The following is a 25547-nucleotide window of genomic DNA, read 5'->3' as shown; positions in this document are numbered from 1 at the left end:
CCGGTCTGATACGTTACACTAAATCTGCCACTTTGTACCAATTCCTCTGTGACCACAAAAAGTAATCCTAAGTACCCAGTACACTATAAACTACAGTGCAGCATGGGAATCGCGTCAGCGTCCCACGCAAAAGGGATTTGTGTGTGGGGACACATCTGTAACAGCTGGTCTGTTCCTCCCAGAAACAATGGGCGCAGTAGCTGAGCGATACGCATAGTATAATGTGTGAACGCCCTATTACTGTAGTGTAGAGATGAATTTGTTTTCTTGTGTTTCCAGTCTGGTGAGCTGAGGACAAAAATGAGCCAATCTCATGAAGACAGCTTGACGAGCGTGGCCTGGAACCCCGACGGGAAGCGCTTTGTGACCGGTGGCCAGCGGGGACAGTTCTACCAATGCGTATGATGTGCTTTATTCCCCAATAAATGCAGAATATCTAGCTTTTACCTCTCCTGCAGCTTTGGGGAGACTGGATCGCAGACGAGAACCCAACTCATCGGCTAACGGGGCTTACGCCAACAATTAGTGTATTTTGCAAAGGATTACAGATGGGATACTATAGAGATCATATTTGCCAAATATGCACCCACCCTCCTTAGGAAAAACAGAGGGTGATAGCTTGTGTGTACAATCACCACATAGTGACACCGATCTATGGTTCAAGTGTAAACCTCCCAATAGAATTTGCTCAAGCTGACACAGCCCCTGGTGGTCAGCGTGAGCAAATTGTTGGCGTAACCCAGTTAGCCGATGAGTTGGGTTCTCATCTGCGATCCAGTAGTCACCACCAGTAGTCACCAGCACATTGGGGACAGTACACATCCAATCACGTCTCCCTGCTCACGTCTGTCTCCTTCTCTGCAGGATCTAGATGGCAACCTGCTGGACTCCTGGGAGGGTGTGAGAGTGCAGTGTCTGTGGTGCCTCGGTGACGGCAAGACTGTCCTCGCCTCGGACACCCACCAGCGGATCCGGGGCTATAACTTCGAGGACCTAACGGACAGAAACATGTGAGAGATGTCTTATTATTCTGTATCTGGGTGTATTGCCAGCACAGAGTAATATGGGAACGCTGCACATTTCATGTGTGTGCAGAGCATTCGGAAGGTGAGGCAGGAAGGTACTTTTAGAAAGACCTTTGCTCAGGAAAGACCTCTCCTCCTTGGTCGCCCAGTCTCAATATGTCATGTCCAGTCCTCACCCATTACCTGTCCCAAGATGTTCGTTTTCTTTCTTCTTTTTCATATTTTGTTTTGATAGTGTTTAAAATGTGGTTCTGACTTTAGAAGTGATCGTTGACTCATTTTGAGCATGTCGGCCTTCCAGGATTTCCTTTTGCAGACTATGGGCTCGATTCAATTGAACGCGTATTAAATAGCGCCGGGAAGGAGCTCCCGGAGCTATTCAATTCAGCACGCTGTTAGGTCGGAGAATGCCCACTCTCGTGCCCCTCGCGCCTTAAACAGGGTGTTTCGTCGCGAGAACGGGCATTCACAGACTAAACTGCCCAGCACGATGCTGTTTCCGCGGCGCTAAGGGCAGAAATCCTTAACAGCGTTCTGAATTGAATATCTTCGGGAGCTCCTTCCCAGCGTTATATAATTCGCATTCAATTGAATTGAGCTCTATGAGGATGATTCAATTGTTTGTAGCGCCCGTATATAAGCCCGTGAGCTATTCAAATGTTTTACACGACCAATAGAATTGCCCCCCTCAATTCCCATAACAGCGCCTTTCTCATGCCCTAATGCGTGGGATTAGCCGGTTTTAGCAGCTTTTCCCGTGCTAATTGCTGGGTGCGCTGCCAGTTACTGTGCGGCTGGTCCTGGAGCCCTACTTAACGCAGATTTTTGACTCGCACCTCCCAGAGGGTGCATGCAGTAATCTATGATAACCGATCTGGTCAAGCAAACAACTGAATCGCCCCTCATATATTTAGGCAATTCCGTTGGATCCTATTGTGATGAGTCTGGGAGTGGACTGTTACCACACGTGCTGGATGGTATGTGGCGCTCGGGCTAGATATCATCCCGCCGTCTGGCACTCGCACTGAACGGTGGCTGGATTGCATCAAGCATTTCCAGTGTAACAGCGCTGTCTGTATCTCAAATGAAGGGTTAAATTGTGGGAACCTGTAGGATGCTGGCTGGTGGGGAAGGCAAGCAATGGAACTGAATGGACCTCTCTGCAAGCAACATCTTAAGCTAAAACTCTACTACTTACTAGATCTATCACACACACACACGAAAACAATCGAGCATGTCCGTATAAGAAGCCATCTTTATGTAGTACAGAGTATCGCCTGCGATCCCTGACTTTGGTGTCTGTCTGTTTCAGAGTGCAAGAAGACCATCCTATCATGTCATTCACAATATCAAAAAACGGAAGACTAGCATTGTTAAACGTAGCTACTCAGGTAAGTACTGCTCACCTGGCTTTCTCCAGGTGACTGGGCCTCCTTTTATATAGGGGGGGGGGGGGCGTGTGTCGGATTGTACGCCATTGCCTTCAGTCGCCATAGTGACGTGACTACGGCCTGTCATTGGTTTCCCTGTGGTGCCAGTTTGCAGAGTACATTATTTGCCCGCAGACGTGCACTGTATGCAGTGACATTTGACTTTAGTAATGTATCATTTTATCGCTCTTTCTTTTGACCTTCAGGGTGTTCATTTATGGGACTTGCAAGACAGAGTTTTAGTGAGAAAATATCAAGGTGTGACACAGGGCTTCTACACAATACACTCGTGCTTTGGTGGTCACAACGAGGACTTCATCGCTAGCGGCAGTGAAGGTAATGTCCCCTCTGCCACTTTATCGCTGTCCAGCAGCATATTTACTCCTTCTGCAGGATTGGGGAAGACAACGGGAAAAAGGGATGGGCCTTAAATGGCAGTGTGTATGTATATATAGGTGTGTGTACGTGAGTGTATGTATATAATCTTTCTTCAGGGTCCAAAGGGAGTCCTTGGGGTATAGGTTGGGAACCAAATCTGGACACCACGCAGTTAAAGCTTTCAGCTCCCAGGATCCATTGGGTCCACTCTCCCTATAACCCCGCCCCCGAGCCAGAGGCACCTCAGTTTGAGTTGGTGCCTGGCCCCTAAAGCTGTTTTATTTTATTTTTATGATTATGGTAGTGTAAAAACTATCTCTCCAGAGCGCGCAGCAACAGACGGTCCATTGGACGTCTGTGCTGCTGCTCCGTTACCCCGCTGGCGCCGCAACGCCAGTACCAATCTGGGGATCTCGGCGGGACCCCGGGGTCCGTGCTAGACTGGCCCCGTGGAATTCCCAGATTGCGGACAGATTTACAAGGGGACAAGGTAAGGCGGGTCACCGCTCACGGTGACCCGCCTGTGAGCAGTCATTTCCTCCGGTCTCAGGGGACAGACCGGAGGTGCTGAGGTGGACGCAGGCCCCCCATACCCTGCGCTTCCACTAGACCACCAGGGACAGTATTGGTGCGGAAAGCGGCGTCCCAGGGGTTAATATGCAGCCAGGGGAGACAGCCTTCCCTGTTGTAGCGGCTTGTCAGCGCGCCTTTCCATTGCGGTCTGGCTTTGCTGAGCTGCTCCTCCCTATGGCCGCGCCCCCTCTGAGGAGTGGGGACAAAGTTGGCATCCTTTGCTGACATACAAGGCAATTGGAACTTACTCTAAGGGGAATTCTGGCGATACCTTCAAATTCGCCACTTCCTTTATGCTCTTGGCCCCTCCGTCTCCCTCCATACAGCTTTAACACCTTTTGAACTCCTTTGTGCTGGCCCCTTGCCCCCTACTCATACTATTTCCCTGGTATACCGTTTTCTCTCGGATGATGCGAGTATCCGTCTTACACACTTTGCTAAAATATGGGATTTGGAGTTGGGCGCGGAGGTGGGGGAGGCTAATTGGGTTAAAAAAATTAGTTTGGCACATGCTTGCTCTCCTAGTGTTGGTGTTCGGGAGACCCAATACAAGTTGATATCCCGCTGGTACAGGTCCTCTCAAAAATGGGATTAGGCGTGCCGAATACATGCTGGCGGTGCTTAAATCCCCTGGCAAACCCGTTCCACACATGGTGGCAGTGCTCTCACCTCCGTCCGTTTTGGTCTGAAGTCCTTAAACTCTCTGCAATTTATAATCGGGGAACTGGTTCAATCTGATCAGCTGTTTTGGCTGTTTCACCTATCCCCCGCCCCAATCTCGAGATATAAAAAGTCCCTGTTGTGCCATTTAAATAACGCTGATGTCAGTTATCCCGGTAAAGTGGCGATCCTCCTCTCCTCCAACGGTTAGAGACTGGGTCGATAGGATTGACCTTTACATGGAGATGGAAGATATTTTGTCTTCTACTGAAGACCTCTACGCAGCTTTTAGGGATACACTGTTTCGTTGGCTGGATTTCAAGGATTCGAACACCTTTAAAAATATTATTGCCGCACATCCCTTCTAAGCCTCTTGATGGTGTTTGATATTTGTGATACCCTCGGGGTCTATAACTTGTCTGGCCCCTAGACTTAATAGGGTGGAGTTGCTTCTCCTTGTTTGCTTTTGTTGAACCCAGAGCTGTATTTTATTTCATTTATTTAATTTTGTGGGTTTTTTTGTTTTTTTTATATATATATATATATATATATATTTTTTTTTTTATCTATTTTATTTGTATGTTATTGGTGATTGAGTTTTCTATGTTTGTTTTACTATAAGCATATTAATAAAAAAACAATTTGCACTAAAAGATAGTATTTGTTCGGTCTGACACATACTGTTGGGTGCTGCACTGTGCCATATTTAGGCAATGGGGCTCCTGCAGCTTACCTAAGTGTAAAGGGGGCATCCACTACACGATTTTAGCAGGCGATTGAATGATAACGACGTCGTTATCGTTCAATCGTTTAAAAATCGTTTATAAATCGTGCAGTGTTTGGTCGTTAACGATCAACGATGCGCGCTTCCGCTGGTCGTTTGATCGTCTCGTCAGTCGACTGAACATGCAGGTCAATTTCACTTGATCTATTAAAGATTAGTTTGCAAATCGTTCAGACTGAAAGATAACATTTCAAGGGAAAAAATCAAGGGAAAGTCGTTTAGAGATTGGACAGGGAGTAGATCGTCTAGTGGATGTGCCCCTTTAGACCGGACCAGTGTGTAGCATACTTAGACAGTGGGCTCCAGCAGCTTATCCAAGCATCAGTCAGGACCAGTGGGTTTTTTTTTTTTCCCTCGGACTATTACCTTAACATACAGGTGTATTCAGGGTTTTCCATGTCCCTCACATTTATAGAACTAAGTATTTGTGAGGTTTTGTCACATACATTCGTTGGACTGTGCCATATTTGGGCTGTGTGCTCCTGCAGCTTACCCAGACATAAGACAGGACCAGTATATTGCTTCCTACTAGTATCCTACATGCACGGTGGTTGCATTATACCCAGTGAACATATTGTGTGCCATTTACTCTGCAGCTATGTCTAGCAAAGGCAGGAGTACTAACAGGCATCTGCCCCCATACAGCCATCGGGCAGGTTATGGGCTGCAGGCTTAAGTGAGGAGGATTTGATAGGGGCTATATATAATAACCTGGGCTCCTTTGTTCAGGTACTGGCCACTATTTCGGACCGCCTAGCGTATCCGGCTGTAATTCCCCCGAGGGGGTTATCACAGCAGGACGTAATGCCCCCTTTGGGGTTGTCACATCAGTTTCAGGAGATACATGTACCTCCAGTACCCCCACCATGGGTAGACTTACTCTCTAACAGTCTGATGGCTACATCTAATACCTTTCAAACGATGTTGTAAGGTGGGAAACCACTACCCAGTAAATCCTTACACGTCCTGTGTTATCGTCACAGATGCTGATCTCTCTAACCCTGACTCCCCTCCGGAGGAGGATGAGAGTCGGTCAGAAATTATTCCTGCCTTGGTGCGGGCTGTCAGAACCATCTTATTAATAGAGGGTGCTTGGATTTAAGGGCTGGCTCGTCATCTTCTGTTTAAATTACAGAAAGTAGCTTCAGTAGAATTCCCTCTGGCTGAATTCATGGCTGTAGCTTGGCAATTGCCTGGTAAGAGGTTTCATACTGACCTCCCGTTACTCTCTTCTTGTGGCTCATTGTGCAAAATGGGAAACACCCCCTGCGGTGGATTCACATGTTACACGTTTAATTAAAAGCGCTAACTTGCCCATTCCTACGGTTACTTCCTTGAAGGATCCTACGGATAGGAAGCTGAAAGCTTTCCTGAAATCAATATAATCTTTCAGGGGTTGATGCCTGTCCAACCATGGCTATTGCATGGGTGGCTAAAGCTATAGAGAGGGCTGGGCTGACGCACTTGAAGACTCTTTTCCCTCAGATGCTTCTAGGGATCAGATGTCTCTTGTTGCTCACATTCGAGATGCAGCTTCCTATATTGGAGAAGCGACAGTGGATGCCAGTCTCCTAACCTCCAGAGTCTCGGCCGTGGCTGTGTCTCCCCACCGTACCTTGTGGCTATGCTCATGGAAGGCAGATGCGGATTCCAAGAAAGGCCACTAGAGCTGCCAAACCCAGGACCACACCCGACACCCTGCTTCAAAACCAAAGAATAAATCCTCAGCCTGACGGTACGGATATTTCAGAGCGGGAGGCCGACTTCTTCAGTTCGCCCAGTTCTGGTGTCAAACCACTACGGATGCTTGGGTAAGAAGTAGTTTCTCATGGGTACGCCATCTCATTTCCCAGACAGCCTCCCCACCAGTTTTTCTACACAGGCCCTCCTTCAGACCTGAACAAGGCCTTACAATACAGTCCTTGCTGCAAGCAGGGGGAATGGTGCCAGTCCCACTATCTCAGTTCGGGACTGGTGGTTGTTCTAATCTTTCTGGTTCAGAAGCCGAATGGGTCTCATCGGCCGATCCTCAACCTCAAATCCTTGAACAACTTCAGGGTACTCTGGTTCAGGATGGAAACCCTATACACCATGATCCTAGCTATGGAGCCTGGGGTCTTCATGGTATCTCTGGATATTTGGGACACCTACCTACAGGTACCTATAGCATCCTCACATCAGCGATATCTCCAGTTTGCTATACAGCAACACTTACAATTTCAGGCTCTGTCCTTTGGACTATCCAGCTGTTTACTACAATTATGGATATCGTGGTGGTCCACCTACGTGGTCAGGGTGTCCGACTGTTTCCATATCTGGACGACCTCCTGCTCCTAGCAGGATCCCCCAAAGTGCTTCACTGCCATCTGCAGTTAACCATTGCTTTCCTGCACAAGCACGGATGGTTGATGAACTGGAAAATGTCCTCCCTGAATCCCTCGCAGAGTAATTCATCTGGGAGCCCTGCTGGATTCTCAGGATCAGTGAATCTTTTTGACATCAGACAAGATCTCCACACTTCAACTAGGAGTGCGCAGATGTCTACAGTTGCCGTGTGTCAATCCACTCAGCAATGCAGGTTCTGGGATCCATGGTGTCCTCCTTCGACATAGTGGAATATCCTCAGTTCCATTCTAGGCCTTTGCAAAGGCTGATCCTCTCCAGGTGGAACGGGTTACCCCATCGGATCAAAGCTCAGACGGTGGTGCTCTAGTCAGAGATGCATCTGTCTCTATCTTGGTGGCTACAGATGCCTCATCTAATCAAGGGTTGCCCCCTTTTGGAACCCGGACTGGGTAATCCTAACAACGGACGCCAGTCGCTGGGGCGCAGTTACCGGCCCTCACTCCTTTCAGGGCCGTTGGACAGCAGTCAAAGCTATTCCTCCAATCAACAGATTGGAATTTCAGGCTGTATACAAGGTCCTCATGATGGCAGAACACATTCTTCTCGGAAAACCCGTGCATATTCAGTCCGACAACTCCACCACAGTGGCTTACATCAACCATCAAGGAGGCACTCTAAGTCGGGCAGCAATGGCAGAAGTGTCCCGCATTCTGACATGGGTGGAGTGTCACCTCCCGGCCATTTCGGCAGTGTTCATTCCGGGAGTTCTCAATTTATAAGGCTGACTTCCTCTGCCGTCACGATGTGTATCCAGGGGAATCTTCACCAAGAGGTGTTTCAACTCCTAGTGGAGAGATGGGGCCTCCCAGAAGTGAACCTCATGGCCTTCCGTCACAATCATACCAATGTACGGGTCCAGAACAAGAGATGCCGAAGCAAGCTGGGTGGATTCTCTGTCAGTGAAGTAGACCTTCCAGTTTGCGTACCTATTTCCTCCTGTATCCCTGCTTCCTCGAATTCTTCGGAGGTTCATTCAGGTCGGAGGCACGGTCCTGCTGGTGGCTCCAGCTTGGCCCAAATGTCATTGGTACTCAGATCTTCGGAGTCTCTCATCAACACTCCGTTCCTGCTACCTCAGCGCCCGACCTGTTATCTCAGGTTCCTTGCCTTTACCCGGACGTGGTTAGTCTGTCTTTGGACATCCATCGTAAGGTCCAGGGGATTCTCTAGCTCATTCATCAGAACAATGTTTCGAGCGCGTAGACCTGTCTCAGCCAGGATCAACCACAGAGTGTGGAATTATTATTTACAGTGGTTTCGCTCTCGGGATTACGAAACACCCTCAGGTGTTTCGTATTTCCAGACTATTGGCTTTCCTTCTAGCTGGATTGGACCTCTGCCTCATTGAAGGTACATGTCTCTGCACCGTCAGTGTGGTTCCAATGTAGGATGGCTCCACACCCGGTTATTCACAAATTTTTCCATGGTGTTCTCTGGATTCAAACTCCCTTTGTCCCCCATGTGGCTCTTTGGGATTTGGCGGTAGTTCTTCGGGCCATCCATGGTCCTCCATTTGAACCACTAGATTTGACCCTGAAGAAGAAAATGAGTTATGGTAAAACTTACCTTTTGTTATCTCTTTCTTCAAAGTCCATTGGCTCCACAGGGCACCCGCCCTGACACACCTGGCTTCATATGGGCTATGTTTCTGGTCAACGGTTTTCCGTCTCCTTCTTTGTGAGTGTGATTCTTGTGTGTACCAGTCTTCCTTCTCGCTTTCCTCCTCCGGCCTTTGGCTTGTCACGAGCTGAGGTGCCTCTGGCTCGGGGGCGGGGTATAGGGGGTTGGACCAGTGCATCCTGGGAGCTGAAAGCTTTAACTGCGTGGTGCCCGGTCTTCCACCACCACCTACACCCCAACGTCTCCCTGGACTTCGAAGAAAGAGTTAACAAAGGTAAGTTTTGCCATAACTCTCGTTGGTGTGTAATTTGCCACACTGGCTGAACTGACTGCTTGGGCTGAGTGGCAAGAGAGGGGATTGGTGTACCACCTGACAGCACATAGGTAGTAAAACTTGGATCAGTGAGTCACAGGCTGACCCATCGGGAAGCTTTGAGTCAATGTGGCCTGTTGCTGGTAAGACTACCACCATACCAGGCGAAAGAGGTATCATCTTCCTACCACCTGGCCTATCCTACCCTGTAACCTGATTCATTTCGATTGGAGTAATATTGGTCACTTTTAGATCACACTCCCTAGTTCTATAAAAGATCTATATTCTGGCAGCAAGTGTGGCCAACTTTTCTACTGGGAGTATGATATAGATGTGTAAATGCATACATATATATGTGTGTACACACACACACACACACACACACACACACACACACTCTGCTCCCAAGTCTTGAAATTATTTAAAATAAAAACATTTTACAGGGTGTACTAGCTTTTAATCAGCCTCCTATTTTTGTTTTTAACAGAGAACCTAGATCTATGCGTGGTCTCCTTTTTTATCCATTTTGTTTAATTTTTTTGTGGGTTTGTTTTTTTTCTGTATGCAGATCATAAAGTATACGTCTGGCACAAACGCAGTGAGCTGCCCATTGCGGAGCTGACCGGACACACGCGCACAGTGAACTGTGTGAGTTGGAACCCGCAGATTCCCTCACTGATGGCCAGTGCTTCTGACGACGGTACTGTTAGAATATGGGGACCAGCACCTTACATAGAAAACCAGGAGTTTGAAGGTAAATCAGATGCATGTTAGACAGGCATGAACTATGAAACTTTGCCTGAAAGTGATTTTGGAATTTTGTAAAAAAAAAAAAAAAAAAAAAAGTACCTAAATCTGGATTTTCATGGTATTTACGATAGGTCCTGCTCTTTTCCTTTACCACTGAATCTAAATTGCAAGTTGGCTCCTATAATAGCTTATAGCTTTAAATATGTGTTTTTAGTTTCAGGACTTTATCACAGAGGAGTAATTTGAGATGCTTATGGGGTGGAGAGCTACTTCCGCTCATGGAAGGGCACTAGGCAGCCCCGATCTGTCTAGAGTGGATGATAAAAGAACAGTAACCTGTACATGGCATAAACCAAAAATAGGTGTTCCTTTCTCTAGCCGCTGTCGCTGAGAACGTAACATTCACCCCATTTTGCATTGCACAGTTAGCCTGCTGCAGCTTTAAGCAGTATTGAGTGCACTGCGGGAAGTACAGTCTGATGACAGGTCAATCCATGTAGTCAGACGGTGCCGTGTGTGTGTATAAATCACACGGGATGCACAAGGAGTTCCCTAGTTATCACAGAGCGCGCCACGTTGGAGACCAAAAGGAGAGTCCTTTGTTCCAGCACTTCCTGCTGTATACATTCCAGGTGGAGAATTGGAGGTGGATTATCTGTGTGGATAATTTATTTTCAGGGAGAGTGGTCTCTACATCCAGAGGTATCATAGTATGCAAAGTTGGGTTTGGATGGTGGGCTATTGGCATTCTGCTCCAGGCACAGATACCATGTGACGTCTCTAGGGGATGCCATGATCGTTCCATGGGACTCTTCAGGTAATCATTTTATTTCTATACCTAGCCTAAAGTTCCTTCATTTTCTCAAGAGGGATGAGATTCATAATCCGTTCCACTTTCAGCAAGCTGACTCTGGAGCTGCGTGCTCAGTTTCAGCTTAGATTTTGTCTCCTGCAGCCCCCCACTACAGACAAAGGTAGTGGCAGGGACGTCCCATCTCCAGTCATCAGGTCTGGATCAAGGCAAGTTTTTCCTTGCTATTTCTGGATTGGGATGCTAGTCTTAGTTGCAGTCTATCCTTTTGCGCAAGTTCTGTATGGGGCAGAGGGTTCACAGGTGGCGGTCGTGGCTTGAAGATGGTCAGCTGGGGGCTCACCTTCAAGGGATAGCACCACTAAGTATGGGGAGTATGACAGTGGGCGTACAGTTGACTTTTGTGCAGATCACCAGCTGCCAAACTCGCAAGTACATCCCCTGAGGAGGTAACAGCACCAGTCTGGAAGACTTCTATGGCCCAGACTATTGCAGAGCTTGCACAAATAGTCAAACGCTATTGGGTGCCCAGCTTGGATTCTTAATTCTTGGGAATCTAAGGGTAGCTGTGGGACCCATGGACATCGACGTTGCTCCTCATGGTGCCTCTGACCTGCTTTCCCTTCATAAGACCCTGACAACTCTATAAGGGGGTCTCGGGACATGGATTGTTCAGTGCATTGTCTCCTGCAAATGTCTTTTCCTTTTTGAGGTGATTGTGTCTGCTGCCATCTCTTCTAAGTATTGGAAGCAGCAGCTCCGCATAGACAAGAGTAACCTTCTGATGACTTCTCCAGAAGGATCCATAGATCTCCTTGTGAAATGTGGAGGATCATTCTGGAAGGAAGATGTAATGCCTACTGACTGCGAGGAATTGGAGATTTCAGATAATTTGGCATTAAAATGTCAGAATAAACCCCTGCTCTCCCATGTTTTGCTCAGTTGAAGGGCCTGCTGGCTGAAGCATGGTCCAATCCTGATCAGAATATTCAGGTATTCTGTAGGTTACAGTACCTTTTTGTCCTGGCTGAAGTTGTAGATCCTATAGCTCGCCTCTCCACCGCCATTCTGAATGCTTTTCAGTGGATAGGATAGACGAGGCTTCTCTGAAGATGGTATATAGAGCCAAATTCGGAGGTAGATGCTATTTCGAGTTGGTCATAATTGACCAATGGTTTTTGATGTGGACATGAGCCACACTGCATGTGTGGATCTGGTCCTGCGTCATCGGTCGCCGTGCCAGTCTGCAGCCATTTCGGGACTGTGACTGGGAGGGTCGTTTAAAACGCATGTGTATCACTGGCGTTTTGGGGTTAGTTATGGTAGACATTCTGAGTAACCTTAGGTTTACTCTGTCCGATGGTCGCAATGTTTGCTTCTTCTTCAGATGCAGCGGATCTGGTGGGTGTCTGTTTACGGAAGAAGACACATGCCATAAGTCCTTTTTTTATCCCATGTTGAAAGAAGTTATTGCCGACACTGGGGAAAGAGTTCCTTTCTTCGGTCCAGTGCTCTGAAATCCAAGGGACTATGGGAAGACGAGGAGACAATTCTGTTACCCAGGGAGGGCTTGCAGAGAGATGGAAGCTTCCAAGCCTGCGGGCATTCTCTGTGATGTACCGATGGCCCATCTGGGTTCTCACGTGGCGGTGTCATGGGTGCTGCTCTTCTAGGATCATTGGTTCAGTTCAGCTACAGATGCCTGGGTGAGAGGCGTTGCCTTTGGAAAAACATGATCGATCTCTTGATGTCCATAGCCATGTGCTTTTTCATTTCGCATCACGTCGTCAAAATAAAATGTTTTGCCCTGTGGACGGCTGTTTCTACAGGAGTGATCTCTCCAATCCCCAAGCTGGACAAATGTTTGGGTTTATACTCAAATCTTTTTCTAGTCAGGAAATGGCCGGTTCCATTCGGCAAATTCTGAACCTGATGTCCCTCAAGGCTCCAAGGTGGTGGGCAGGTTCATATAGTCCTTGCTTACTATTATCAGTAACTTGGGTCAAGACGAGATCATGGTGTACATGTTCTGGGATGGACACCAGTGTCTCCTTAGGTTTGCTGTTCAGTCTTGTCCCTTTCTCAGTTTTGAGCTGTACCCTTCTCTGTGCCACAGCCAAGTGAATGTCCGCCATGATCCTGTAGATTACGGCTGCCCTCAGATCTTGGAGGGATGACTGTCTTTTTATCTAGAACATCTGCTGATCAAGCAAATCAAGAAGATGGCCAGACCTTGAAGGGACATTGTTGGATTCTCAATTTCAAGAAGACCAACCTGATTCTTTCCCAGCGTTAGATCTTCCTCTGCCTTCTGTATGTCACAAATGTACAGTGGGTGTATTTACCAGATGGCAACATCCACTCTCTGCAGGGTCTGGTGATGCCACTGTAAATGGCACAGACAGGTGTCTGTTCACCTTTGAATGAATGTCCTGGGAAAGGTGGTGGTCACTTCTTTAGTGCAGTGCAGTTTCCTTCACCTCTCTTCCAGATTATATTAGTTTTAAAATGGAACAAGTCTCTCTGTAGCTTAACCAGTCAGCTCTTATGTCTGTCTCCATGGGTGCAGGTCTTGCTCTGCAAGTGGCTTTGTGGCGACTATCTCAAGAGATCACCCATTCTTCATCTGGGACTGGATTGTAGCAAATGCAGATGCCAGACTTCACAGCTAGTGGGGACCATTACGGTTTAGATAAGGTTACAGGCTCCATGGTGAGTTCTAGCACGTTGAATTAGAGCTTCGACTCCTTCAGAGTAATTTTCAGTGTGCTGATCCCCCTGATGCTGGATTTTTACCACGGGTTTGGCTTGCACGAAGAGAAACCTCCTGGATCCTGTGTTTGGTGGAGCACAACGTTTCAGCTATTGCTTTTGATGTTGATTCCTGGGGTGGAAAATTGGAAATTGGGCATCCTTTAGGTTTTTCAACCAGTTGACAACATATTTGACAAGTCTCTGTTGTACCACAAGTTGAGGTGTTTCGGCTCCAGGATGAGGGATTGACAGGTGTCTCTAGCAGAAGTCCCGTTATTTCATTGGAGCTTCTCTGAACCACATATTCCCCTTTAGTAGGGATACTGCTGCAGGTACTCATAGAGATAGAGGATGTTCTGGTGGTTTCTAGTAACTCCACACTGCCAGGAGATCTCAGACATTCTAGGCATGGCAGGAAGCCCAGCTTGCTGCATGCCTCAGACAGGATTTTTAGAAGTCTGGTTTAATCACCAGAATTTACCATGTCTGGGTATAAAGCATGTCTGTAGAAGCCATCATCTTTAAGACCCCTAATCAATCTCTTGTTGCCAATCGTCGCATATCTAAAACGTTTTTACAAACTATGCAACAAGTCGTTTCAATTTCACGAACAATAACGATCCCAGAGGATGTCATTTTGAGCCTACACAATCCTGCAATTATTATTCCAAATCGCACAATATATCGTGGCCACCGGATCTTAACCAATTAGCTCAGATGTCTTCAAAGGAGAGGCTGTACAACACATTGTGTGGTCATCCACGATATCGCATGTACCCACCTCAATCATATTTATGAAATCAAAACCCTTTGATCATACATAGGTGTTACTGATTGCGCCAGAGTTTTATTCAGGTGACTCCATTTGTGTGTTCAGTATTAAATATTTTCAAATCCATGTTTTTCTCCTTCATCAAGGCTGGGGGACACTGGACCATGGGATTGTAGGTTGGGGCTGGAGCTGGCACTTAATAAAAACTGTGTAGTTTTAAATCCTAACGCCCCCCCCCTGCAATTCCACAATTTCAGTCTTCGTTCAGTGCCTGAGGAGCTGGGCACCATTTTTATGGCCCTTCTGTAGTGTAGTTATTTTACTGTTCTTTTACAATTTGTGTTTTATTTGCAGAAAGCTGTGCGGGTGGCTGCGGGAGCTCTGACACAGCTTGCCAATATGCTAGTGCGGCCTGGGGGTGCGCGCCAGCGGGTACCATCACAGAGAGACCGCCTGGACCCTGGGACAGTGCACGCTCACACTCTTTTAGAGGGTGCAGGGCGGCAGTGCTGTCCCAGATGGCGGCACCATCTTGCCGGATCTGATGAGGGCGGCTACATTACGGGAGCGCGCACCTCACAGGCAGCTCGTCGGAGCTAAACAAGTGCTTTCCCCAGGCAGGGGAGTAGCACTTGTGTGCAGCCACGGATCGGGGGGCAGAGCCTGTAGCTGCCGGCCTCCCTCGCACGTTCCATCTTGCCGGGCTTGCTTTGGCAGCGGCTCCCCTCACACAGAGGCAGGAGTAGCGTGTCGGGCTTAACCAGCGTTTTCCCCTCACAAGGGGAAGTACTCTGTGTCCCGGGAGAGTGGAGATTTGAGGAGGCGGAGCTTCCAGAGCTGCTCTCCCATTCCGGCAGCGGGAACAGCAAGGAATGCATGGAACATTCGCCTGCTCTACACATCCCTTTCCCAGGCAGCTGCTGTGTTGGTCTCCTGGAAGACGAAGTACCCTTGTTCCTGTATTAGCTGCCTATGTAACATTGTTTTCATATACCTGTTATGATTTCTACCTGCTATCAGGTGTTACAAAAGTGAGGGGCTCTGACAACACGCATCGCTGCTCAGCGTTTTGGCTAAGATCAAGTGTAATATCTGGTCTCAAGTTTACTATCAGATATGTCCCCTATCTAAATCGTCACAGGTTTCTATACCCCCTATATGTCCATGTCACTAGTGACCTCTGCCATTGCACTGTAATAGATGAATCTGGGTACATCTACGGAAGTGGATCGATCCACTACCCTATGACGGCAGAATGGTTAGCCTTGTTTCCTCGACGCAATGCGGTCGTGGGTTAGATTTTCGCTACAGCCCTAACTGTGGGGAGTTTGTATGCAGGGATTTTGCTGTTTTTTGGGCCTATGCGTGGGGTAACGAGCAGTTGCCCTCGGGGGCCTTGTTGGTATAGGACCTAGTGACGCGTAGGCAGCCGGGTAGCTGCGTCCAGCAGGGTGGGACCTGAGTGGGCTGGGGTTCTCGGCATGTCGGGGTATGCATTAGGGCAGCTGGTGAGGCTTCAGGCTTGGGTGTTCCCTTATCTCTGGTTCGGGCTTTGTTCCCTCTATAGGGTTAAGTTCCTAGCCTAGGTATGTAACGCTCTGGCTCCAGGCTTTTTTTTTTTTTTTTTTTTTGCAGGCCTCCTCTTTTGTGTGTGGCGCAGGTGGAGGCGTGTTCTTCCTCCCAGGGCCCCTTTGGCATTTTCACAAAGGAAAGACTTTGCGCTGTTCCGAAGGAATTGGACCTGCTGTTTTTTCCACCTCTCCGTAAGTTTAGATTAGTTCTGGAGTCCCATGGCTCTGGGTCAATCCTAGCGTTGGCAAGGGTAAGTCATTACTTTCCCTTCTGCGCAACTCTCCAGTCTCATCAGGGAGGCTTAAAAGACGCCGGATTCAGAGGGCTCTGTTCCTATGCAGTTGCTTCCAGCTGCTTGAGTATCCACAGGGAAGAACCTCACACGGTAGTCACTGCGGTAGCAGTTTAAATCACCGCACGCCCCTTCCTGGGCACACCTCAATATCCTGTGGGGTCCACTAGCTAGACTTCGGAGGATTGTCTCCGGTCTGGTTTGCTAGGTTCTGGGGTCGTTATCCGGCCTTGGCGTGCCCTGACTGGTGGCGTGAACTAGGGTCACTAGTGCTACCTTCTTCATCATAGGGCTTCACAGTGATTCGCCCTGGGATTCCCTTTTGCATTGGTAGGTCATGTGCGGTAAGCTCTGTGTGGGAGGCCAGGTTAGACTGGGCACAGTTGGCTTCCGGGTTGTCGTCTACGGCTGGTTTGGTTTGAAGGGCCTCGCATACGCATTCATTTCTGGATTGTTCCTTATCTTTGGTTTGGTAAATACTTTCTTTGTCGATGGCCGTCCCTAGTGGTGTGGGGTCCACATTGCCAAGTTTTTGTTCCTCCTTGGAGGTAGGGTGCGTCCTTGGAAGGTCAGTTTTGACACAAGCCGCTTCTTCCCCAGCAAGTATTTTCCAGGGGTAGAATTTCTAGCAACGATCTCTGTTCTGCAGACCATGCTCCAAAGAAGCCTGTGGTCTAACAGGGTTCCTCTCTCTACACAGTTCGTTTACACGTGGTAGGGCAGTTGCTTGAGGTCAGCGACTGTTTTGGTGACTTCTTCAGCCAGCTGGGTGCGTGGCCTCTTTCGCTAGGGTCCCATCTGGAACCTCGGAGGTCCGCCACCATGGTGCTACTTATGTTTTTTTTTTTTTTTCACAAAATGGGCCAGGCTCTTATCCCACTCCTCTCAGCTGGCATGTTTGCTCCAGTTCCGCCGTAAACACGGAAACTGGCATTCTATCTCCTTCCTTGTTCACAGGCTGACCGGATCATTCCTGATGCTCTGGTCTCTTTGTGCTTTGCGCACCAGGGGGTGGGTTGGTTCAGTTTGCTGAACTTGCTCCGATCCGGGAACCACAACAGCTCTACGCAACACGTCTGGAACGCATGTCTTCGGATTCAGTTTGAGGCTGCTCATCCTAATTCCTCCATGGGTAATTGACTCGGTTCCTTGTCTATTCCGGGCCATACCATTCGGTGGAGCCCTGGCTCCGTGTGTTTGAACCGCAATTCGATAGGTGCTGCTGCGCAGGGTATCACAAGTTGCTCTCTTCGGAGGTTCTGCTTGTGTAGGATACATCTGCTTCAGAGTTACAGACCTGCTTGGGTTGCTTGTTTCAAGTACATTCGGATCAGGGCTGGATCCCAACTTTTGCAAGGTCTTCCGTGCTTCCGTGTCTGCACCTTCAGTTCTGGGGGTGGCCTTCGACACCTCTCTCCATGAGTGTTTTCTTGCGGCGGACAGTGCAGGGACCCTACCGACCTTCGTCTCATCTGTTCAGTCGGTGCCTCGTCCATGGACCGTGTTGAATTCTACTTACGGGAGTCCCAGGATTTGATTCTCCAAGCTCACTCGGTCATCCCTCGTCTCCGTTCCCATTCCGTACAGCACTCATCACTGGAGGAGAGGAACGGAGGGTTTCCGTTCTCCTCCAGGTTCACACCTTGGTCCTTCTGGGTGGGCTCATTGTGGCCATGGCCGCGAGTCTCCTGGACTGCGGTGCTGTGAAATTGTGTTTTTTGGCTCTGTGGCCTTGGGTTACCGTCCACAACGGCTCAGCTGTTTGATGGGCTTGGGCTCCAAGCCATCATTCTAAAGGGCCCTGTCCGACCTCACTGGCCGGTCGCTGTCGATCGAACAACGACCAGGGGATGACATAGGTACGTCGTCCGGTAGGTAAAAGTGCACGGCAGCTATACCGTTGTCTTTCCAGGGTGGAAACCTTTTGGTCCTTGTCTCTGTGGTGGTCTTGCCGGTAGTGGGACATTGGACAGTGTACTTCCATAGCAGAATTGCGTTTCTCCCAGGGCAGAGGTCTTCCTACTGTTCGGGGGTGAGGCCTTTCCCGTGGGGATTTCAAGGCCTCTCTGCACGTTTGCAAAGCTCCACAGTTTTGGATGGGATCCTGATATCTGCTGGCTGCAGCAAATGGCTGCCCTGACTGTTCCGTGGAATTTTTATCCAGAGCATCTGTTTCTGCTGTCCACACGGTTCCTTCACGTCTCCAGGGGCATTAAGGCTTCACAAGTGAGGGTAATCCTGGTGTGTCCAGGCTGGCTGCGTGGGTCATGGTACACGGATGTTCGCCCGAGGTCTCTTTCTACCGGGGGACTTTTTCGGTTGGATTTTGAACCTGGCCTTCGGTGCCTGGGAGTGATAAAGCTGCAGGTATTTCTCTCTCGTGGTCTGTACTAGGCTGCAAACCCGAACTCCATTTTCATCTCACGTTTACTTCCGGTTTTGGAAACTCTATCGCTTCTGGTGTAACCGTTACAAGTTTTCGACTCTCATTTCTTGGTCTTCATTCTTAAGGGTTGGAAGGCCGGCTGCCGACGTTGTCTTGTGACTGTATTTTCTTTACAACTGCGTTTGACTTCTTCCAAGGATCCAAACTGGTTTTTGCATGGTGTACTACGTATTTTCCAACGGTTTCAACCGCAGGTGGAGCCGTGGATTCTTAATCTAGTCACTTGGGCTCTCACACAGGCTCCATTGGAGTCGTTGTGTTTAGTGGATCGTCAGTCAGTTGCTTGGAAGCTGTTCTTACTTATGGCTGTTGCATTCCCTCGGCATAGTTCCGTTCTGGCTTGCCTTACATGTAGATTGAGCGCTTCTCTGTACTAGTTTTACGATTCCAGTCGACACTGGTTTCGGATGTTGTCCTTCCGGTTCTTCCTCCTTTAGCGAATTCCCAGGACTGGGATGATCTGGCTCTGCTAGTCAGGTTGAGCTCTGCAGATTGCCTTTGACGCGTCTTCTTTGGTACACCGCACTGTTCTCTGCAGGTTCCTTATGACGCGTTGGAACATGGTAAGCCGGCTACTCGGCAGACCTTGCACTTTGGTCCAGCTCGGTCATTATTCAAGCTTATTCTGGTACGGGTTGACCGCCACCAGACCGGGTGTGAGCGCCTTCTGCTAGGGCGGCAGCGACCATTTGGACAGCGCGACTTCAGAAGCACAAGTCCACTGTGTTGCCATCCTGGACCCCTGTCCGCACGTTTGCTCTTATTTACGTTTCAGGTGTTTTTGCCTCCGGCAGCACCCACTTTGGGCATACAGTGCTCCAGTCAGGCAGCATGAGCGTTCCTGCGGCTTTTGAACGTCCCATGGTAAGGTCTCCCTCAGCCTTGATGAAGAAAATGGGATTTTTGGTTACTTACGGCTGAATCCTTTTCTCCGAATCAGGCTGGGGGACACTGCATTCCCTCCTTCACGCTCAGTCGTACGAGGTATTTGGTTCTTAATCGGTCTTTTCCCTACTGATGCTTGTTGATTCTAAACCGTTTCATGGGGTTCCTGCTACTCCTCTCTAGGCTCTTTTACCTAAGTATTGGAATTGTGGGATTGCAGGGGGGAGGAGCATAGGATTTAAAACGACTTTTATTAAGTGCCAGCTCAAGCCCCAACCTACAATCCCATGGTCCAATGTTCTCCAGCCTGATTCAGAGAAAAGGATTCAACGGTAAGTAACCAAAAATCCCCTTATTCCACTGTTAGAAAATTAAAATGTGAAATGCCTGATATGGTGGGGCGGGTATTCTTCTTTTTTTTTTTTTTTCTTTTTTTTTTTTTTTAGAATTTTCAATTGTAAAATATTCCAAGATGCCCTGCAAAACAACAATATGACCTCTCACATGACAGGATTATAGTAGTGATCAGCAATAAATCCATTCTAGGATAGATCGTACAGATTTCACGTGTGGTGTCAATAGAATAGACCAGGTAAATGCCACCGGTCTTACATTAATGCATATGAAAGTGAGGGATTGAGGCATCTGGATTGTGCTTTGATTTCAAGTGAATACTTTTTATGCCCATTTATTTGTCGATGTTATTAGCCACAGGTTCTGACATTGGAGAAATGCTATTTTGACAGTATGCATGTTGGCATATAAAATATAACAGCTGGGATAATGGCTGTGGTATATTTTTTTTTTTTAAATAGAACAATTCTTAATACATGGTCTGTTGGGAGGTACTTGGGAACCAGGGCTGATGGCATGCCTCTGCAGCGCACACACAGTATGTAAATCATGCTTTTGTTTTGAAATTTAATAAATGTTCATAATTTTCTTTTCTTTTTTTTTTTTTTCTCTCTCCTCTCCCCCCCCCACCCCTCAAAATGTCCCCATACTTCTGTTCTAGAGGAATGCAGTAGCATGGACAGTTGATGGCGAATGTGCTGAAGACGACTTCTCTAACTTAAAATTAGTCGTATTTTTAAATGGCTTGGGATTGGTGCAAACAAAAGAGATTGATAGCGGGACAGACGCTTGTCACGAGAAGTTTAAAAAAACAAACCTACAAGTCTGGTGCCCCACTACAGGGGGGGGCGATCATTTACCACCCTGCTTCATAGTACCCAGCTCCGATGAAGCACGTCGTTAGATTGTTATTGGACACCGTGTTATTCCCCTCCCCCTCCCCCCATCGGTTGTGAAGAACTCTCTCTCCATCGAACTCAATATATTTTCCCTTCTGCCTTTTTGTCTGGCAGCTTACCATCCTTGTTGCTCTTCTGTGTAATGAAGTTTAAATGCTTGTTTGGAAAAAAAAAAAAAAATTATTTAACAGTTTAGGAGGCTTGATAGATTGCTTTAGTGTGAGTATCCATTTAATAGGAAAGTATTTTCTCCTCGTTTCATAAATTCTCTCCGCCTTATTTAGCTTGAGATCTTTCCAGCTTGGTTCATGGATAGTAGCCTTACATTTTTTATTTTCATTTTTATTTGTACATTTTTTTTTTTTGTTTCTTTACCCACAGAGAAAACAGCAGATCGGGTTCCAAAACAGTGTACGATGTGAAAAGTCAATTGAAAAACCTCACATCTGACAATAATTTAAACAAATTCTATATAGGTTTTGTACTTCTCAAGATAAAGCATACACGTGTGTTACAACCCTGTAATGGGTTAACAGCACAATTTTTTTTTTAACAAATAAATTATTTATAGGACTATATTGAATTCATTTGTACAAGTTTAAAATTTAAACCAGCTATCGTATCTACTATTTAGGCACGCCGCAGAGAGGTCACTGTCGTCTCTACGACTCGCAATGCACAGACGCTGAGTACACGCTGAGGGGGGTGACAGGAAATTTTCTTCCCAGTCTGTCATATTGTATTGCTGTCCTAGATATCCATTTATTTTGCTGCTGAGAACGGAGTAGAAATAAGGTTTCTTAAGAAATTTGGGGCACAAACCTCATTGTTTGAAATGCAGGAATTGCTGATGTTTTTGATGTTATACACTATTGGGTCACAATTGATATTTCGACCATTGTGTTGTCATGGGTTTTTATTTTGGGCATGAAACGAATACGTTGGCAATTGTGGCTCCCCCAGCTTGAAATAATCGGGTTGTCCATGCCTGGTCTAGCTGGTATATGGAGTGAGCGCCCTTTATTTTATTTTTTTTAAACAGACCTGTTACATTCCCTGTCTCAGTCTATAAACTGAGAGGCCATTTAGTGTACACTCTCACATGTTCATGGTTTTCAAACAGGGAAAAACCGAAGGTCTACTTTGGCCAGATAGACTATGCTTTCTGAATATTCGGTTTTGTTCTAGTTTATATCTACATGGTTTTTTGTTTTTTTTTGTTGATGTTGCAGGGGAAGGGTACATTTTATTTCTTCTCCCTCCCTCTTACATCCACATTGTATCATAGCATCAATACATATTATTTGACTGGGGAATAACAGAACTAGTTTTAGCTATTGCCATAAATGCCGTTCCTTTACCCTACAATCTCATTGTGGCTGCTACCACCATCCGTTCATGTTTACGCTCAACATTGAGAACACTGAAAAAAATCTCCATCATAATAAAGCAGTGTATAAATTTGATTTTAGAATTATGTAGGTCTGGCACCTGTACACCGTGTAGGCAGCCATTTTGTGGGGAGAGCCAGCACTAAGCCTGGTGGTTTATTATCAACCAATGAATACACTGAGGCACATAGAGCCAGATTCTTCTAAATCCATTGGCTGAATCAACGCTTGGCCAACAAAATGACTGCTTCCGTTAGGTATAGGTAATGGATCCACTGTACTATATTATAAAAGAACCTTTTAGGTTTGCTGTTGCTCTCTCCAAAAAGATTAGCACAGATATTTTAAGATTGGAGCACCTGATGCGAGTCTGGTTTCTAAAGGAGAAAAAAAAAAGAACATTTTGAAAGTGTTTTGGGATTTTTTTTTTATTTATTACAATTATATCATTAAAGACTCTTTATACTTTTGTTTTATTTTATTTTTTAATACCCTTCCTCTCCCATTTCCTCTTCCAACTTTCAGAAGGTTCCTTGAAGGGTTATTACTAATAATTAGATTAAAGCATATCGATCCTATATCAACATGTAAGATGATAATCTGACATCAGTTAAGCCTTGGTGAATTTATTGAAGGGGTGGCTGTAGGCCAAAAAATATGCTTTGATAGTCTATTCAAGATTGAGATCTTAATAGCACAGGCCAGAAAATGCTGCATAATACCCAGTAATTTTTTTTATTCGCCTTGCATAATGTCATTTGCAATACTAAAAAAAAAAAATCCAGTACTAGACCAGCTAAAGGGAAGAAATACTAAAGCCAATAATGCATTTGTTGTTTGGATACATTTAGCACAAATTACATTTTTTAGACCGTTCTGGGTGTTTATCTACTAATTTAGAAATACTGTGTTTTTTGTTTTTTTTTAACCAAAGCCCTTATAGTTTTTGTTGTGGAGGTAAAGTATGTACCTGGGTGGTCTGTCAAGTGACACGCAGTTTGTACTGAACATTGTATCCAATCTATGCAATATGAGAGGCAGCTTTATGTTCCTCCCAGTCCTCGGCCTCCAGCCAGAGACAATACCCAAACCCAAAGGTTTGAAAGACGAGGCCACTGGTGTAAAGATCAATTTAATGTGTCGTTGGGGGGGGGGGGGGAAGACTTGGCCTTAAATGTTAAACTACTAGATTTGTAATACTGTTGCTTTGTTGTTGCCCATCTTTATAAGCTGTTGAATTGTGGAAAACCAATTATCGTCGGCTCTCTTCTCCATACTATGATTCAGAAGTACTTTTTCTGAATTTGTCTTTAAATCATCCCATAACTATTTTTAAAAGTTCAACTAATCAGCTTTACAACTAGCCACACCCAATTGTGTGTCTATATAAAGCATACCCATGGATATAGGGCTATGGGTCAGCCGCCTCCAGCCTCATGGTCACAATTCTTAATTCAACCTCTTCAATAATTGGGGATCTTTGAGCTGGTCTACAATAATTCATCCGCTTGCACTTGATTACCAATTGGTGACAAAGGTTTATATTTTATACTGCATTGTAGGTTAATAACTTACCCAGAAAGTTGTGAAATCTGCAGGCTATACTCCGGTACACCACCCCTTGGAGGTTGTTCCTGTGTTTATTTAATGCAAACACAGTTTGTCTGGGGCATGACTGACCTTTTTGAACGTGTGACGGTGAGTAGCGTAGACTGCCCACTTGAGCAGTAGCTGACATCTATTTTTAACATTGCAACTCTACTGCAAAAAATAAATCAATATTGTCGTGAAAATATACTCTACGGACGAGCGAACAACACTTCTATTAGAGAAAAGCCAACTAATAATTCCTACTTTAAAATGGTGATGTTCCTATAATGCATCCTCCCTTTTGTAATGGCCATCAAATCTGATAATTTTAATGTGGCAAACTATTATCAGACAGAAAAAAAAGCGTAGTTTTGATGCTTAATTTGCACTACTTTATAAATAGTCTATCTGGGGAAAATTGCCACAATGTAATTTTTATAGCCCAATCTCTCCGGTCACTTTGGGTACAAAGCTGCCATTGTAACTTGCCAAACAAAAGCCCTGTTTATATCCCAAGTAATGTGGATTCGCTGACCTGCCAGTCAGTAACACTACTGTGCAATAAAAAAAAAAAAGAAGCAATCATGGAACCACAAATGCTCTTGGTGCATTTAGTGCCACGTTTCATGTGTTCACGGTGGCTCCACTATATTTTTATAAACCTCAATTTACATACACCCATCTTTTTATCTCCGTTTTTTTGTTTTTGTTTTTTTTTCGTTCTCTCCCTTTGGGTCAGGATAAATATTCTGAATTTCATATGTTTAGTATTGAGGTCAGATGCAGAAAAATGGCATCTTCAAAAATAAAAATATATAAAAATAATAAAAATAAAAAAAAATTAACAAAAAAAAGGAAAAAAAATGACAGAAGGTTTTAGGGAAGGTTAGAAAGACCATAAAGCATTAAGAACCAAGCTGTAGGGATCAATAATACCTTTTTAATTGATCTCAAAAGATTTTAAAATTGTCAAGATTTGTATGGAGTTGTGGTGGATCTAGTTAACACTTAGAGCTTTTTGGTATGTAATGACTATTTGCTATGGACTGATATTAAATGTTTAAAAAAAATTGCGTTCTTACTTTTTTTTGGGACTTTGTTCTTTTGAACTATATTACGCAGTTTCTTTGTATTATTATTATTATTACCACATTAAAATATAACTGTCTCCAATATTTATTTTCACTGTTTTACTAATTATTTAGGGAACACCCTTTTTATCCTTGTTTAACAAATGTGTAGTATATTAACCTTTTTTTTATTTTTGTTTTTATCCCACTCCCCCCATCCCAGGTTCACATACCTATTTTATTTTAAGAACTTTTTTTTTTATTACACTTTTACTTTTTTCCTTCCATGTCAGTGCACTGCACTCAGCAAAAATCATTTGTATTCCCTTTCTTTCAAGTCAATAAACAGAATGAATAACTGGATTGAAACTGTCTTTACACTGTTTTGTTTGTTTTTTTGTGTTCTAAACAAAATGTATTTTTATTTTTGTCATTTTACTTTGAGTAACTTAATTGTTCAAGCACTGAATTACTGCTTTATGGAACATAAAGATCCTCTTTTAATTTTCTGTTGCTATCTGCTAAACAATTTATTAAGTCTCCATGGTGACCCTAATGAATGAAACCATCCTTAATTGAGTAGAGACAGTTAAGGTTTATTTATTTTTTTTGTTTTTTTTATTTGACACCCCAGAAGGTATATAGTGAAACATTCTCCCCTTCTTTTATTGTCTTATGTTCTTCCCTGTCTTTTCATAGCTGAGCAAGCCAGCAGAAAGTGCAGTTGTATTTTATTTATATTTTGAACCTTTTTCTCTCCTCGGGTGTTCTT

The 25547-nt window shown here is 45.7% G+C and overlaps 1 protein-coding gene across 1 annotated transcript in view; it reads left to right on the top strand.

Annotated features, from left to right (window-relative positions):
- Window positions 1-25149, top strand: part of WDR26 (WD repeat domain 26) — a 93658-nt gene extending 68509 nt beyond the window's left edge. The window contains exons 10-15 of the mRNA XM_088450345.1: window positions 280-399; window positions 865-1010; window positions 2338-2416; window positions 2662-2791; window positions 9758-9943; window positions 20487-25149. Coding sequence (XP_088306471.1) covers window positions 280-399; window positions 865-1010; window positions 2338-2416; window positions 2662-2791; window positions 9758-9943; window positions 20487-20512 — 687 coding nt within the window. The 3' untranslated portion in view covers window positions 20513-25149. The remainder of the gene's footprint in view (window positions 1-279; window positions 400-864; window positions 1011-2337; window positions 2417-2661; window positions 2792-9757; window positions 9944-20486) is intronic.
- The last annotated feature ends 398 nt before the right edge of the window (window positions 25150-25547 follow it).

This window comes from Taudactylus pleione, unplaced genomic scaffold (genome assembly GCF_031769625.1).
Source record: "Taudactylus pleione unplaced genomic scaffold, aTauple2 ptg000516l, whole genome shotgun sequence".
Lineage (NCBI taxonomy): Eukaryota > Metazoa > Chordata > Amphibia > Anura > Myobatrachidae > Taudactylus > Taudactylus pleione.
Note: the sequence above shows the minus strand (reverse complement) of the source record. Positions and strands in the feature narration are given on the sequence as shown.